Source organism: Microtus pennsylvanicus, chromosome 14 (genome assembly GCF_037038515.1).
Source record: "Microtus pennsylvanicus isolate mMicPen1 chromosome 14, mMicPen1.hap1, whole genome shotgun sequence".
Taxonomy (NCBI): Eukaryota; Metazoa; Chordata; class Mammalia; order Rodentia; family Cricetidae; genus Microtus; species Microtus pennsylvanicus.
Window position 1 is genome coordinate 45,097,021 of NC_134592.1, and position 16,081 is coordinate 45,113,101.

General features: G+C 47.8%; 1 protein-coding gene across 2 annotated transcripts in view; it reads left to right on the plus strand.

Annotated features, from left to right (window-relative positions):
* Positions 1–16,081, plus strand: part of Cdkl1 (cyclin dependent kinase like 1) — a 43,805-nt gene that overhangs the window by 602 nt on the left and 27,122 nt on the right. The window contains exons 1-2 of one of the 2 annotated variants that reach the window (XM_075948356.1): positions 3–139; positions 635–918. In XM_075948356.1, coding sequence (XP_075804471.1) covers positions 751–918 — 168 coding nt within the window. In that variant the 5' untranslated portion in view covers positions 3–139; positions 635–750. Of the gene's footprint in view, positions 1–2; positions 140–634; positions 919–16,081 lie in introns of those variants that run through there. The other variant, XM_075948355.1, reaches the window with a different exon arrangement.

Here is a 16,081-nt window from a genome sequence, read left to right on the forward strand (position 1 = left end):
GTATGGAACTGGCCACCGTAGCAGGAGCAAGCTTCTAGGAGGGCCCGGGTGCAGGAATCCTTCTCGCAGATGCTCCACGCAGCGCCGTCCGCGATCTAAATCCTGCGGACCTGCAGCGTGAGATCTGGGAACCTGCCAGGTGACTGCGGGGACAACAGGACGAAAGGCGGCCCCGCCCAGCCCAGCGCGGTTCCCATGGGGATTGCAGCGGCCACCAGCCTGGCTGCATGCGGCTGGACACGAGCTGGGCCGAGAGGCACAAGGAGTAGGGGCAGGAGGTCCCTACGGTCCCTCGTTGCCCCGGTTGCCCGCCCGGTGTCTTCTTCCGGAGGGAAATGAGACCCGAAATTAGAACCGGGGAAACCCTTGGCCTTCGCGGTGCTCCAGCCAGCTCAAGTGTCTTAGATCGTATGAACCATAACGTTAAAAGGATAGCTTATCTTACAGCTCGGCTCGTTTTAGGATGATGGCTACATCTTTAGCTCGAGGGAATGAAAACAGACAATTGAAATTGGGTCGCCCGGCAGCCACCTGTAGGCTCCCAGTCTTGACCGCGACGTGATGTCATTGCTGGGGGTGGAGTCCACACCTGGCTGGTCCTAATTCTATAACTTAGTGCCCTTGTTTTCTCTAGCTCCTGGACCACGGTCCCTACTCGATGGGGCTCGAGTGCGGTCCGCCGACCACCTATTTCGTAAACAACGTTTAAAAACTGTACCAAAGTCCATTCTCAAGACTTACTCCTCCGAGATGGAGAAATATGAAAAGATTGGGAAGATTGGAGAAGGCTCCTACGGGGTGGTGTTCAAGTGCAGAAACAGGGACACGGGTCAGATCGTGGCCATCAAGAGATTTCTGGAAACTGAAGATGACCCTGTCATAAAGAAAATCGCCCTGCGAGAAATCCGCATGCTCAAGGTAGTAGATTCGCTTTTTCTGGGTTAGATAACGCTGTCCGATGTGGTGATGCCCCCTTCCCTCACAGCCTTGTGTCCTCAGAGGCACAAATCCGAGTCTGTGCGCAGAGAACCGGTTATGTAAGAAGTAAGCAAGGCGAAAAGGAGCGGTATGGCAGCCCACACTTGCAGGGAAACTGAGGCATTCATTTCTCCCCCAGTCGCTTGTCACGTGTCATCATGTCATCTGCAGACAGTCTTTTCGAGAGTCCCTGATATGCAGAATTTAAAACAATGCAACTCTGCTGTAGTTCTTGAGTTGTAAGCTCCTAGACTGTTTTCTATTCGTATTTTAAATCCATTTCCCTGCTTTCTTGGGCTGTGTGGGGGTATGCATGCCTCTGTATGTGTTCACATGTGTGTGGGAACATATGCTATGCATGTTTGCCTCTGTATCTCCGTGTCCTCCTAGCACACACGGTGGCACCTGCTAGACTCCCAGTAAATGTTCTTATTGAATTTTGGGGGCTAATAAAATAAACTCTCCAGGAAGAGTAGGTGTTACGGGTCAATCCTAATTGAATGAGAGAGGATCAATTCCCCAAAGCTGACCTCCGACTCCCATATTGCTCTGTAGCATCTGCGTGTTCCACCTACCAAAATAAATAAAAATATAATCTGGAAGAGAAAGAGTGAGGCGTGTGATGAATATGACAGAGGTTGTGTTCGTAGCTGAAAACCCATGTGTTCGGGAGGTGGGACTGTACACACTGATTTCAAAGCAGGAAGCTGCCACCACATAAACTCAATGTTTTTCTCTTCTCTAGTCTAGGTAAGGGGTGGGAAGATTGCTGATTTTCTGTCCCTTTCATTGTAGCTCTTCAAAATTATATGATATTCCTAATTATTTAGTGTGTGCTTGCTGCATATTCCGTAGCTAAGAGGGATTGAGAAGTGAACTCATATTTTCTTCATTGATCCAGTAAGTTCTTACTGAGCCTTAGTGTACCTAAAAAAAGTGTTGTGCAAAGTTGTTTCAGAAGTTCAGCTCTTGGAAGGGGAGTGGAGTAAAATTCACCCCAATCTCACTTCTGGTGTGCTGAGATCCTGTACTGGGCAGAGCCTCTGTCACGGGTCTTGGGTCCTCACCGCTGGCAAGAGCTCTTCTGGTGTCGCTGAGTAAAGAAAGCATGTTGGGATTGGATTTCGAAGTTGGAGGGTAATAAGGGATGCAATGGAGCAGCTAGGTTTCAGGTGGGCTAGGCTTGAACTTGAGCGTGACTCTGCAGCTCTAGGGATACTAACCTGGATAGGAAATGCGGTAGCGCTACAGGCAGACTGCAGCTAGGTGAGTTCCGGGGGAAGGGAGCATTGGATTCCAGCGAGAAGCTGAGGCTTTTTCATAGTCCTCACGGGGTGAAGGGAAAACTCAAACTAGGACCTCAGAGCAAAGGGCGAGGGAGCCTCATTGACCTCAGTCCTGATGGGAGGGCTGGCCCCAGACTGCCCCATTGCAGAAGCAGAGGAATGGTAGCTTGAGGCAGGAAGTGGGATTTTGACCATCTTGCTAAGGTATCTGTCTTTCTTCTGAATAGCCAAGATGTTTGTTTGTTTGTTTGTTGTTTGTTTTAGAGACAGAGTTTCTCTGTGTAACCCTGGCTGTCCTTGGAACTCTTTCTATAAAACCAGGCTGGTCTCTAACTCAGAGATCCGCCTGCCTCTGTTTCCCAAGTGCTGGGGTTAAAGGTGTGAACCACCACTACCGCAGACTGCCAAGATTGGTTTTTTTTTTATTAAAAGGTTGTCAGTTTTGGACTCATGGACTGTTGAAGTTTCAAAACATACCCTTTTCTCTATAGCAACTGACGGAGAGTTATCAGGACTGCTCAGAGTCCTGTTAAGTACTTTGCCATGTCGTTTTCTTTCCATTCTTTGAAACACGGTCTTATGTTGTAGACCAGGCTAGCCTTGAGCTCCATGCTAGAGGCTGAACCCAGAGTCTCTCACAAACCTGGCAGTACTATACCTGTGCTGCATCCTCAGCCCAGTCAGGGCTTAAGAACAACAACAGCAACAAGAACCCACTGAACTACTCTCTTAACCTACTCTTCTTAAATAATCAGACACTTTAATATTAAAAAGGAAAACTAGAAAAGGCACCCTTGGTGGGAAACATGACCTTCCTGAGAGAGAGAAAACAACTGGCGATAGCATCCAGCTTCACCTTCTGTGCTGTGCCAAGCAAGTCGTTTTGTGTGTGTGTGTTTGCGCGCGCGCGCGTATGTGTCCACGTGATTGTGTGTGCACGTGTGTGCGCAAGTATGTGCTTTTCAGGCTCCTTTTCTCAGCTTCGCTATCCACCAGTGACATCATTTGTCTTGTGCACTGTAAATCCCATGACTGTTAATACTACATCTGGGGACAATAAGATTCCCGGGTCATATCAAGTGCTGTCCCCGCACGGAGGGTCTATCGCTGGTGAAGCAAACTGTCTATGCGGTTCCAGATGCCTTGATGGGATGGTCCCTGGGATCGCATATAGTAACAGAATTGAGAATTCCTTGTGTGGATCTTTCCGGACTCTGCTTCACAAAATAAAGCAAGGCCCGGAAACTGCGGCAAACTTCCCAGGGCTGGAGTTGTTTCTCTGTAAACAGATGTAACTGTGGGAGGTAATTGTATAGCAACCAGCTGGGTGGTTTTAAAGGCAGCACCTCTTCCGTGTCTCCCTCTCAGGTAGGTGTGCAGTCCCATCAGGAAGCTGTAGCCAGGGGATTACAGCTCAGGTAGGTGTGCAGTCCCATCAGGAAGCTGTAGCCAGGGGATTAGAATATCAAGACCTCCAGCTTGCTAAGTTTTTTACCAAAGATTTCTCGCGCGCACGTGCGCTCTCTCAACTGGAAACACTACAAACAGCATTGTTTTATGCTAACCAGAGGGGGAAAGTGTGACTCTGTTTTATAAAATGATGTTGTTTTTCATAATAATATACCACTATCTAAAAAAGATGTAACCCTGTGCTCACCAAGATGCTCTGTGAGAATCAGCTCTTCAATATCTTAATCTTCAATTGGAATCTTCCTAGGTTATATAATTGAACTTGTAAAAAAGAAAAGAGGGAGAAAGAAAAAGTGACTGTCTTTTTGGAGCAGCAGGCAGCACCATTGTCTCATAAAAATTACAAAAAGCCAACAACTCCTCTAGGGACAAGTTACTGTCACTCTTGTGTCAGCTCAGTGGGCCTCTTCCAAACCTCCTTTCTATCAGAGGAAGAAAATAATGGATTCCATTCGGCTTGTTTTGGGGAGAGATGTTTGTGCTCAAGATAACGGACATCAGTTTGGCACATGTTTACAGAACCCTGCCACATCCCAGGCACTGTCCTTGGCCGCTGCCCCCATGGACTTGCGTCTTAGCAAGAGAGGCAACAATAAACAAGTTTATATGTGGTAAAACACAAAGCAGCATCAGGCGAAAGGGCAGGGGGTGTGGTGTTCAAACCCTTTCTATAACTTCATTGTAAACATGTTACTAACACTTAAATGTATTAAAGACATGTTGCATGGCAGGAAGAGTGGTCATGAAAGTAGCAAGAAATTAGAGAAGGGAAAGGTCTCTAGTAGTTGCAGATGCTTTTAATCCCAGCACTCACGAGGTGGAGGCAGGCAGATCTCTTTGAGTTCAAGGCCAGCCGGGTCCACAGAGTGAGTCCTAGGACAGCCAGGGCTACACACACACACACACACACACACACACAGGGAGAGAGAGAGAGAGAGAGAGAGAGAGAGAGAGAGAGAGAGAGAGAGAGAGAGAGAGAGGAACCTTAAATCATAAAGCCAGGTATGGATGAGGTAAATGGTTCAGTGGTTAAAAGTGCTTGTTACATAAGTGCTAGGTCCTGAGTTTGAATTTGCAGAAACCATGTTAAAAAAAAAAAAGGTCAGCTGCTTGTGGAGACCAGCTATAATCCCAACAACCCCTGCAGGGAGATTGGAGTGAAGCCAAGAGAATTTCCCAAAGCTTGTGGGCCAGCTAGCCTGGTGTATACAGCAAGAAAACATATTGTCCTCTGACCTACAAATGTTCACTGTGGCACAGACAAATGAATCCACATACACACAAGAATGTGTATGGAGTGTGTACATACACACACACACACACACACACACACACACACACACACACAAGCCCGGCATCATGTGCTAGGCCATCAGGACCTCATGGTGGGAAGTGGCTTTGAATAGATTGCATGCAAGCTTATAAACATGCTTGACTCCAGCCCAGCCCCGTCCCCCCTCCCACCCCCAGTGATTTATATCTATGTATCCAGCAAAGTGAACTGTGTGGTTAAGGAAAACATGAAACTGCCAACTCCTTCTTAGGTCCCTGGTCTCTGCTGCTCATTCTCTGTGGGCTGAAATGGTAGCGCTGTTGAGAGAGGAAGGAATCTATTCCATCCAGCCTTGATAGAACAGATGGCTCTGGGGTAGTTGGGAGATCAAAGACGGGACATTGTGCTCTGGGTGTCTGGGTGACCTACCTCCGGCAGGGGATACAGAGGGCAATAGAATAGGCCAGAGCTACTTCGGTTAAACAGCTAGAAGCCCAGCCAGGACTGAGTGACAGTTCTCTCTCCCTCAAGACAAGGAAAGTGAGCTAAAGAAGGAGAGGTGTCACGCGTTTTCACTTGGCAGGTAGGAGCTGGTGGCCCAGCAGACTTGGCTGCGCTGCTAGGACTCAACAATTATCACTAGCGATCATCTCAGAAGGTGGCGATTGTGTCCTGTTTTGCATATTGGTTCAGGGTGGTAAATGATTTGCCAGAACCCTCCTAGACAGGAAGCTGGAATGCAGACACAGTTCTGCCCATCCCTAAGACCCAGTCCTGCTGCCTTCACATGCCAGACCCACCGGCCATGGGTTCTCACAATCTGTTTTATCCTCTCTCCTGCAGGGCCTTCTCTGTGAGACTTGTGGCCCCAGGGAGTGGAGATCGGAAACGAGTACAGAGGAGATGAGGGTCCCTCACGGTCCTCATTCCCTAACTCTAACTCTAGAGGCTTTTGTTTTATAAAGAAGGGAAAGTTATTGTTTGCCCCCAACAGAGATGAGAATAAGGGGGGGCGTGTCCTTCTGAAGCTTTACCACGGGCTGGAGATAGGTCGCTTAGTGGTAGACACCTGGCATGGCATATGCAAAACTCACTCTGCTGTAAACATCCCAAAATTCACCACATGTGTTTGTTGTGGGAGGGGTGGGGTACACAGCACACTAATGCGCCTGTGTGCTTGTGTGTGCAAGCGGAGGCCAAAGGTCAACCTCTGTTTCCATTCTTCAGGTGCCGTCCATCCAGGTGTTTTTTGAGACAGGATCTTTCTTTGGCCTGGAACTTGCCTATTAGGCTAGGCTGTCTAGACAGCGAGCCCCAGGGATCTGCTTGCTTTTGCCTTCCCGGTGCTAGAAGCATGAGCCACCATACCTGGCCTATTTGTTTGTTTTGTTTTTGAGAAAGGGTCTCTCTAGGTAGCCTTGGTTAACACCTCGAACTCCATATGTAGACCAGGCTAGCCTTGAACTCATAAAGCTCTGCCTATCTCAGCCTGCCCAGCCTTGCCTAGCTTCTTTAGGCGGGTCCAAGGTATTGAACTCAGGTCCTCACCCTTGGGTAGCAAGCACTTTACCAACTGAACTATTAGCCAGTGCCAACCGTGCGCATTCGTTTACAAAATCTTTTTATCCCATTTATTTGTGTGTGTTTCTGCGCGTGCATCACATGTGACACAGTGTACTTCAGGTGGAGGTTAGAGGACAACCTGTTGTAACTGGTTCCCTCCTTCTACCACGGGGTCCTGAAGACTGAACTCAAATCATCAGGCTTTCGGGCAAGCATCTTAACTGCTGAGACCTTTTGCTGGCCCTCCAGGATGCCTCCTTAATGAGAACAATGTCACCCCCAAAAAGATCTACATCGGATCTTCCAGGAGGATGACAAAATGTCTAATCTTGTTACTGTGTAAAGCACAGGTAAGCATGCAGTGTAGATACAGCCGTCTGATGTATTTGTAGCATTAAGGTTTCTGCTCTAAGCAATTAGGGGAAAGATGTGTAAACTGACACCTCGGGAAAACAAAAACGAGGACGGTGCCTGGGTGTGAAGGAAACGGCTATATGCTGCTTGGCAGAAAATGCTCTCGGCTGACCTGACAGAGCATGCACGGTGCTAGGAGAAGCTGCTGTTCCCTGTCCCCTCACCTTCCAATGGGGACACAGCTGTGTGATTGCATGGCCCCAGAGCTGTCGCTAGGGACCTGAGTGTTGGATCCTGCTCAGGGCTGTCAGGTGACCTTGGACAAGCTCTGATGCCTCCTGGAACCCTGCCCACCCTTATCTTCTGATTTATGTCTCTGCCTGGTACTGCTTCACTGACTTTTTGCTGAGGGGAGCATACAAGGCTCTCGAGCCAAAACTGTAGCTGCAGCCAGGCAGCTTCAGGGTGCAGGAACAGAAGAATGAAGGTCAAAGCTGGAATAGCCGAGGAGAGAAGCAAAGCTCAGAGAGAAAGGCAGAGGGTGGGATTTGAACATGGGACATGCTCCATGCAGAGCCAGCATTAGGCTCCCCAGGACGCTCACCACATGTAAACTCAGATCACAAATACTGTGGCGAGTCTCTAACCTGCTGCCAGGCATTGCTGGGAGGAGAGGGACCCCTAAGGCTCCCGGTTATTCAACAAAAGCATTAACTGGCACCATATATGAGCTTTGTGCCCGGCTCACACCACTAAGTACCACCAACATACGAGCGTGCCCTCCACCCCCAGCACACAGCCTAGCCAATGCTCCCATCTTTTTAAAGGCATCCAGTTACTCAGTGTTAAAACCTCAGTGGGCAATCTTGTGGCGTTCGGTCCTGGCAAAAATGAAGAAAAAGACAGGGAAGCATTTTAATCCCGCTGTGGCTAAATGGAGCCCGGTTTCTTATCTTCAAATTGTTCACTTTGCTTATGAAAACATATTAATAATGCAGTCCATTAGTAGTGAAAATTAGTGGTAGTCCTCCCATTGTTTCAGGCGTGTTCAGCGTTATCTGTTATGGATTGTAGGGGACTAGACATGCAAACTCAAGTATTGGTAAGGATCACATTAATACCACAAACGTACAAAGATGGATGCCTGAGGAGCGGTGTGTGGAGAGGTAGGGGCTGGAGCAGACTGCCAATCTCACATCTCTGGGTGGGGTCAATGTTCAGCCCCATAGGCTGCCCACTCAGGGAGATAAGTTTTTCGTTCTTTTAGCAAGAAATTAGGATTTTGTGTGATGTCTCCTAAGATTTTTTTCTCTACAATTTTTGGAAGAAAAATTAAGACTATGTGTTATTTATTTTCTGCATGCATGTGTGTTATGTGACTATGAGTACATGCATGCATGCGGCGGCATGCCTATGGAAGCTGGAGGACAATTTCAGGAGTCAGCCCTTGCAAGCCCTCTGCCTTCTCCAGAGTCTCTCTGGTTGGGCTACTGTGCTTTGGGTCCCAAGCTGAGTGGCTCACCAGCTTCTGACTCCACCTCCCATCTCCCCAGAGGGGTACGGAGATGACAGATCCACACCACCGCACACAACTTCACCACCACACACAACTCTTTGCTTTTTGTTTTGTTTTGTTGAGATAGGGTTTCTCTATGTAACTAACTGCCCTGGCTGTCCTGGAACTCACTCTGTAGACCAGGCTGTCCTTGGACTCAGAGAGATCTGCCTGCCTCTGCCTCCTGAGTGCTGGGATTAAAGGCAACACACAACTTTTTATGTCAGTTCTTGGAGTAGATCTCAGGTCATCAGGCTTATGAAGCTACCCTCTGAACCATCTGCCTGTCCCCCAAATTCAGAACATTTAAAAGCTAAAAGATAATGCAGGCGATACCCTTCGCCCTTTGACTAGCTGTGTTCATAGTTGTTGGAGCCTTGCTGTCCTCTCTCTCTGGTCCTATCTCTGTTTCTTTCCCTTATACCTCTGCCCCACCCATACATTTTTGGCTGCGTCACCTCTCCAGACATTTGACACAAGGTCATTCTTCTATATAATAACCATGTTGTGAAATTTATCAGCAATTCAGTACTGTTATCTAATACATAGCTGACACCCAAAGGCTTCATATTGTCCCAATAGTAGCCACATAACTCTGTGTGTAGAAAGTGTGTAAAAGCAGAGCTGCAGGTGGGTGTGGTGACGGGAGGCAGAGGCAGCAGGGTCACTGTGTATTCAGGAATGTGTAGATTAAACACGGTATACGCTGTTAGTACAGCATAATCGCTCTTTCTGATTGCCAAAGTGTCACCTGTTCGCCATTTGGCCTCCTTCAGTCTGTTCCTGGGTTCTGACAGGCGTCCACCATTGTGGGCAGACTTTGCTGTGTGATAGGCAGATAAAAATGTCTTGGACTCCTCCTGCCCCCACCCTGTGAGCAGCCATTTCTCCAGGAACCTGGTTCCTTTTAGTGGTAGCTGACAAAATATCCTGACTTTAAAGGGTTAAATAACTTTTTAAAATTCTCACATTGTTCAGGTCCCATACAATACAGGATCTTCAGATACTGTTTGGCCATTGGGCTGCCAGTTTGGGACCTTGAAACTCTGGCTTTTGCTCTGGGCAGTATTGGTTCCAAGGACTCAAGGAGATGGGGTAATGGAGGTGGGTTTCTTTGTTTTTTATTTTTTGTTTGTCCGGCATAGACCAACACTGGCCATTTATGTAAGCTGGTTCTCTGTATCATGGAAGACAATGGGAGCAGTTTCTTGCCCACAACAAAAGAAACCAAACAGCCCCTTATCATCCCCTCTATTTGCTCAACAAGTGGAGACCTGTTTAATTTCATTTCTACAAGATGATGTACAAACAGCAAATAGTAACCGGCTGTTTTGTTTGTTTACGCAGAGATGTTTTGGTTTAGCCCTCAGGGGTTTAGCGGCACAGATTGTATTCTCGCTGCCAGCGAGAGCCAAAGCCACAAGCTGACTGGCAAATACTTCAGGCACGAAAGGTACACAGGTCACCAGGCAGGAGCCTTACTGTCTTCCAAGCCCTCAGTTCACAATGCAATTAAGCCCGTTCCCCAGCCCGTCAGTGTGGCCTATGTCCCACACCAGACTCCAGAAAATAAAATACCCTGGCACAGGAGGAGACAGAATAAATTATTTTTGACAAGTAATTTTGAATAGATTGGGTGGGTATATGTGCTGAGAAATCAATCACCCACGACAAATAATTATTGTATAGTTCGTGGATGCCATGTTTTGATATATGCTTCTGTGGCATGATCAAATCAAGGCAATTAGCATACCTATCCCCTCAAATACTTGCCATTTCTTGGTGCGTTTGCGTGTGAGCATGTGGGCGTGCATACGTGTGTATGCAGGCGTGCTTGCGTGAGTGTGTACACGCTGTGGAGGTCAGAAGACAACCTTGGGTAGTGTTGGCCAGACACCACCACCTCATGTTTCTAGGCGGGTTCTCTCGTTGGCCTGGAACTTGCTCATTAGCTGAGACCGGCCGATCTGACTCTGCCTCCCTGGTGCTGGGACTACACACAGGAGCTACTACCACATCTGATCTCTCATAGATGGGGTTCATAGGTCACACATAGATGGGGTCTTGGGACTGAGCTCAGGTTTTTGCACTTACAAGGCAAATACTTCACCAACTGCAGCGTCCCCCTAGGCCTCAAATATTTGTCAAGTCTTTGTGATGAAAACATTTAAAAATCCTGTCTTTGCATTATTTTGAATAATAATAATTATTATATAGTTATTAACTATACTCACTTGGTTGGGCAGCAGAATATTAGGCTTTCAAAATGAGTGGCTGTATGATTCATCTTGATTCTTAAAACATCTTACTGCTTTCCCATTTAAGTTATTTTTTATTCTCATCCTACAAGAATTCTAGACATGCTATATAATATATCGTAAGATAGCCAAACCACACCTGAAGGTAGTAATTTTCCTGTAGAGTGGAATAAAAAAAAAAAACTGGGTCAGGGACATGCCTTTCACTTAGGCTTTAAAACATTTTAATTTCAGTTGTACATTTGGCAGGATTAATGTTTTATTCTGCAAATTTGCTTTCAACAGGCACATTCTCCTGTTAATTATTATCCTTCTTTATTGTTTATTAACCTTAAGGGCCCTCTAGTAAACATACCAGTGGGTAGAACTGTGTCTCTGAAAATCATTGAACTTGGTCTCCATATCTGCTGGAACAATAAAAGGTGGGTGTTCCTAAACCAGCCAGTGTCACCGCCGCAGTGACAAACGGCGTGGCGACTGCCGGTGCATGATGCCCTCGGCGTCACTTTCCATGGTGGCCACGGTCATACTAATAATTCTTTCATGGTATTTTTCACAACAAAACAGCTCAGTCATCCACTGCACACATCACTGGCCTGCTGGGTTTTCAGAAGGTTCCAGAAGAGATCTGTCCCCCGGTGTGGCCTCCAGCGAGCCTATAAACACCACTTAGCCTGGCTGCCTTCAGTTTCCCCAGAATGGAATTTTCCTCTTGACTGTTTTGTTCAGGGTTGTGCTGAGAGGAAGGTAGGCCGTTCCGACGGCTTCTGTTTGTCCCTCTTACTGTGTAGCTCAGGAAGCTAATGTTTGCCAACTGCCAAGAGCGTCTACCCCAAATTTGCCCTCGGGAGTGGAGAGAATGCTCTCAAGCGTGGCTCTGTGGATCTGCCCGGCCCTCTGTGAGTCAGTACTGCAAACCTGGGGCTCTGAGAACACATTGGGTAGAGATATCAATGCTCAGACCTCAGACCTGATCACTTGGTGGGTGTACTTGCAATTGGTCACAGATCCCTTTGGGAATGCCTGCGGTGGCATCACAGGGTCCTTCCTCAGAGTTATTCTCATTTGTGAGTTGCATGAAGAACTTCAATTTCCCACCCTAAAAGCCAACATCAGCTTTGTCATCTGTCAATTTTTCCCACTAATGCAAATCAATGACACATTAGCCTGCCCCCCATCCCAACAGGACTCCATGATGGGGCATTGTGTGGGTCGGCTCAGAGCCCCGTGAAGTGAGGTATTCTGGCCACTCTGGGCACTAGGTGTTGGCCGCTCTGGAATCTTGTTCCCACTGGAAGCAGAGAAACTAATTCCCACGGTAGCAACTTCAATACAATGAAGGCAACCCTTTCCACTCACCCCACCCAAAGCAGCCATAGATAAACCTCCAGGCCAATACCATCCTTGCTGTTTGTGGTGCTCTAGTAGTGAAAGCATTTGTTGGGCCTTCAGAGGAAACGTGATCAAGTGGGGGGCTCTGTGGACCCCCAAATAATCCAGTCTAGAATTTCTACCTCCTCAATGCTCTGCCAAGGCAATTCCAGCATGCCTGCCTTATCTGATGAGAGCCCAACCTCTGGACAGCTGTGCCAGAAGCATAAGCTATCTGCAGATGCCCTCAATAGGAGCTGGGTCCCAAGCTACAGGACAGGGCGCTCCCATCAATGAACTTGCCCCACGCAGCTGTATATTCCACAGTGCTCACGATCCAAGTCTCTCAAGACTCTTGCTGGCCCAAACGTGTCGGGTCCTAGCAGTCTCTGAAGATGGCTACTTCCTCCTTAATGCCTTCTAGGAGTGGGGCTTCATTCTATGTAGGGGTCCTTTGGCCTGGAGGAGTAAAACAGGAATTAAGAGGATGGGCATCCTCCACAGAGGCCCCTGGACCGTAGGAGGGATCTTCAAACTGTGGAAACCATTTCTGCCAGTGTGCATACTTCTCCCAGCCCAGGGGTTTGGGAAATTTTAAGGTTTAGGATTTCCAGGCTCATTATCCCAACATCACTATCCCATATCTCAGGTCCTTTCTGACCCTACCCCTGACTGTGGCATGGGGGACCTATTGAGACTACATATTCACTCCTTTGGGACACAGTATTTTGAAAGTGAAGTCTTGTCTCCATCGGAGACAAAAGTCCCTTAGACTGCTTCTAATCTCCACTTCCCCATCTTTCTCCTGTGCCACGGCTATTACACAAGCCACCTGCTCCTCATCCAAAACCAACACTAGAGGAAGCGTTCTTGTTTATGTTGATCCTGCCTTGGGCCTCTCTTCCACCCTGCCCACCCAGCCTACAGGAGATCTTTGTCACGCCCGACTAGTGATTGATCCAGATCCAGAGCTCCGTTCTGTGGGTGGGGCTGGGCCCACGTCTCATGCTGGCACCTGTGTGTAGTGAGTGCATGCCTCCACCCCAGAAGGTAAAATGCAAGACGTGGAGTCGTGTGTTAGTAGCTTACTTTGGGTAGTAGCCCTGGGGACAGGAGAAAGGGGGAAGAGAGAAGCCCACAGAGCAGCAGGGCCTCAGTCTCCAGAGACTTACAGTATGTCACTTGGGAATCCTTGAGAAGGGTCCAGGATTGATCATTTTAAAGCTGTGGGCAAGGAGAAGGGTGTCACTATTTCATTCTAGATGGATGGGAAAGGATGGAGGGCTCCCTCCAAACTGTGAAAAACATTCTACGGGGACAACTGGGCAACTCTTGCTTTTTAGACTTTAATTTCTGTTTGGGTTTTTTGTTTGTTTGTTTTTTTTTAGTATTTACCATAGTTATTGGAGGAGAATGTTTTTGAAAGGAAAACCAAGAAATAAGCATTGAAAAAAAGGGCCACTATATTTCCCTAAAGTACAGACATATGGTCAACATCCCATTACTCACCCACAAAGAACACAGACCAGAGGGCAGGAGAGACCACAGACACAGTGATCTGTATAATGGTCAGTCTAAACCATGTGGCCACCAAGGAGCCGCCAGAGATCACTAAGCCAGTATCTTCAGTGGCCAGGCAGGTATTGGAGAATGGATTTGTCTCAGTGAATAAATACACTTTGTCTTGAAATGTGCCTTTGCCTCTGCTGGTTGTATGTTTCTCCACTTTAGATAGAAACATGGGTCCATGGAACAGTTGACTCTAATATTTGTCAGTAACGTGACAATGATGCTGATGACTCACTCACTGGACCTTGGTGTCCCAGGAGGGATAGGAAGTGATGGGGAGAGCAGCAAACTAAAGCGCACTCCCCCCTAAAGTGAGCCACTACTCTCAGCAAGCTCCTTCAAGCCACAGAGCTAATGGGTCTGGAGCCGCCAGAACGCCAACGTTTTCCAGAGCAGCCTCGGGACCAGAGCAATATCTCCTGGTCACTAGGTGTGGGCAACAAATGTTAAAAGTCATGAAAGTGCTGTGGAGGAAGGAAGCTGAGCAACAGACCTCCAGGGATGCAGGGCCTGAGTTCATCAAAACAGATACGGGGTTGATGACAGGCACAGGCGCTGTCCCAGAAGGCTATGCGACACTGATCTTCATGGGAAAACCAAGTGGACAGTGAGTCAAATCCAGCCGGGAGGACACTAAAACACAAACTGGGGTCTTGGCAGATGGAGAGATGGCTCAGTGGCTGAGAGCATTTGCGGTTCTTGCAGAGACCCAGTATGGTTCACAGCTATCTGCAACTCTAGTTCTAGGGGACCAATGCCTTCCGGCCTTTGTAGCCACGGTATGCATCGGTGTGCCTACATACACGGATAAAACACTCATAGACATAAAATAAAAAGAAATAAATCTTTTTTAAAAGAAGCTTTTATTTTTAATGCCAGAGACGGTGCCTCACTTGGCAGCATGGAAAGAAAAGGGAGACTATTCTGATCTTGTGCAGACCCTGCTTTTCATAGACTAGCTGAGGATGGTGGTAAAGACCTAGAAAGGACTCCTGAGGCCTTCCAGACTGGAGCAGCATGAGACAGAATGGCAAGAAATAAAACCAGGCTTGAGGCTGTGGCTTCACCCCCTCACAAATCAGGAGCAATTACGGCTAAACAAGCCACAACCCCTTTGTAGTATTTATGGTAATTTAGTCTGTACTGTCTTGTACGTGGCATTTGGTTCTTGTCATCTAATGTATTTGCATGTTCCTCAAGAAATCCCTTTTGGACAAAGGTGGAAGTGTCTAAGGCCCAGGCATGCCCAACATTCTGACATCGTGACAAAGTATTGCTGTCTCCGAAGTTTGTGCTCAAAAACTGCACAACAGAGTCATGAGGAGAAAAACAACCTCATGATGATTTAAGAATGTTTCCAATTTCGTGTCGGTAAGCAGCCATAGCTCTCCTGTGTCCCAGGCATACTGTGGGCCACAGGAAGGACACCTGAGAGCCCTCATAGACAAACATCCATAATTATGGTAGCTGTGGTTGAAAGCTATAGGGTACGGTCTGCAAACCAGCTTCAAGACCAAGGTGTCTTCTTGATCCCCTCCCCCAGGCCAGGGAGTTATGGACAGAGAGGAAGGATGTGTCTTGAGATGCCAAATCCATAAGTCTGGTTCACCGCCCATTGCAGGGTACCACAGTGGCTCACAAAACCTTCCAAATGAGAAGTCCTCTGCCCCGTCCCCCCCACCCCGGCAGTTCACTCCCCAGGTGACCTCCCATCAGCCCCATCACTGACGACTGCTTCCCTTTAAAGGGAAGCAAAGGCATCATGCTCTCTCTTGCCTATGGGGACCTGCTTTCCTCTCTGCCTCTTCCTCACCTCCGGATGTTCAGGTTCTTCGGACTTCTTCCTGTGTTAGCCAAGTCTTCCTACAGCGCCTGGGGACTCTCTTTATCTTGTTCTAGCTCCAGAAAACCGGACAGGTGTACTTTGGACTGTTGGGAGTCCTGTGATATGGAAGGACCAAGAAGAGCAGCTTCCTCCTTGTGGACCTGCCCTATCTCTTTGCTTTGTCAGCATCCTCTCATTGGACAAATCTTTGTTCATTCTTGCTATCTTCCCTTCCCTTGGCTCTCCGCTCTAGTTCCATTGCCACATTCTTACTATTCTGGTAACAAAGTATCTCCAAACAGAGTCTTTCTGCGGTCTCTCTCCTCTGTGCACTCTCTCTCTGGTCCGGGTTTTTTTATTTCCTCTTCTGAGCTATTCCAAATCCTACCCCATAAAGCTCAAACCCCGAGGGCTGTTTATCACAGCTTGCTGCATTTCCTGCCCGTGACTTCCCATTACACCTAAGAGAGAATGTCAATTTTCAGCCTACCCGCCCTGCAGGGCCATGTTCTCACTAGCTGGCTGGCCATTGCCCATGAACGTCACCCACAGGACACACAATTTCAGTTCCTTAAAAGG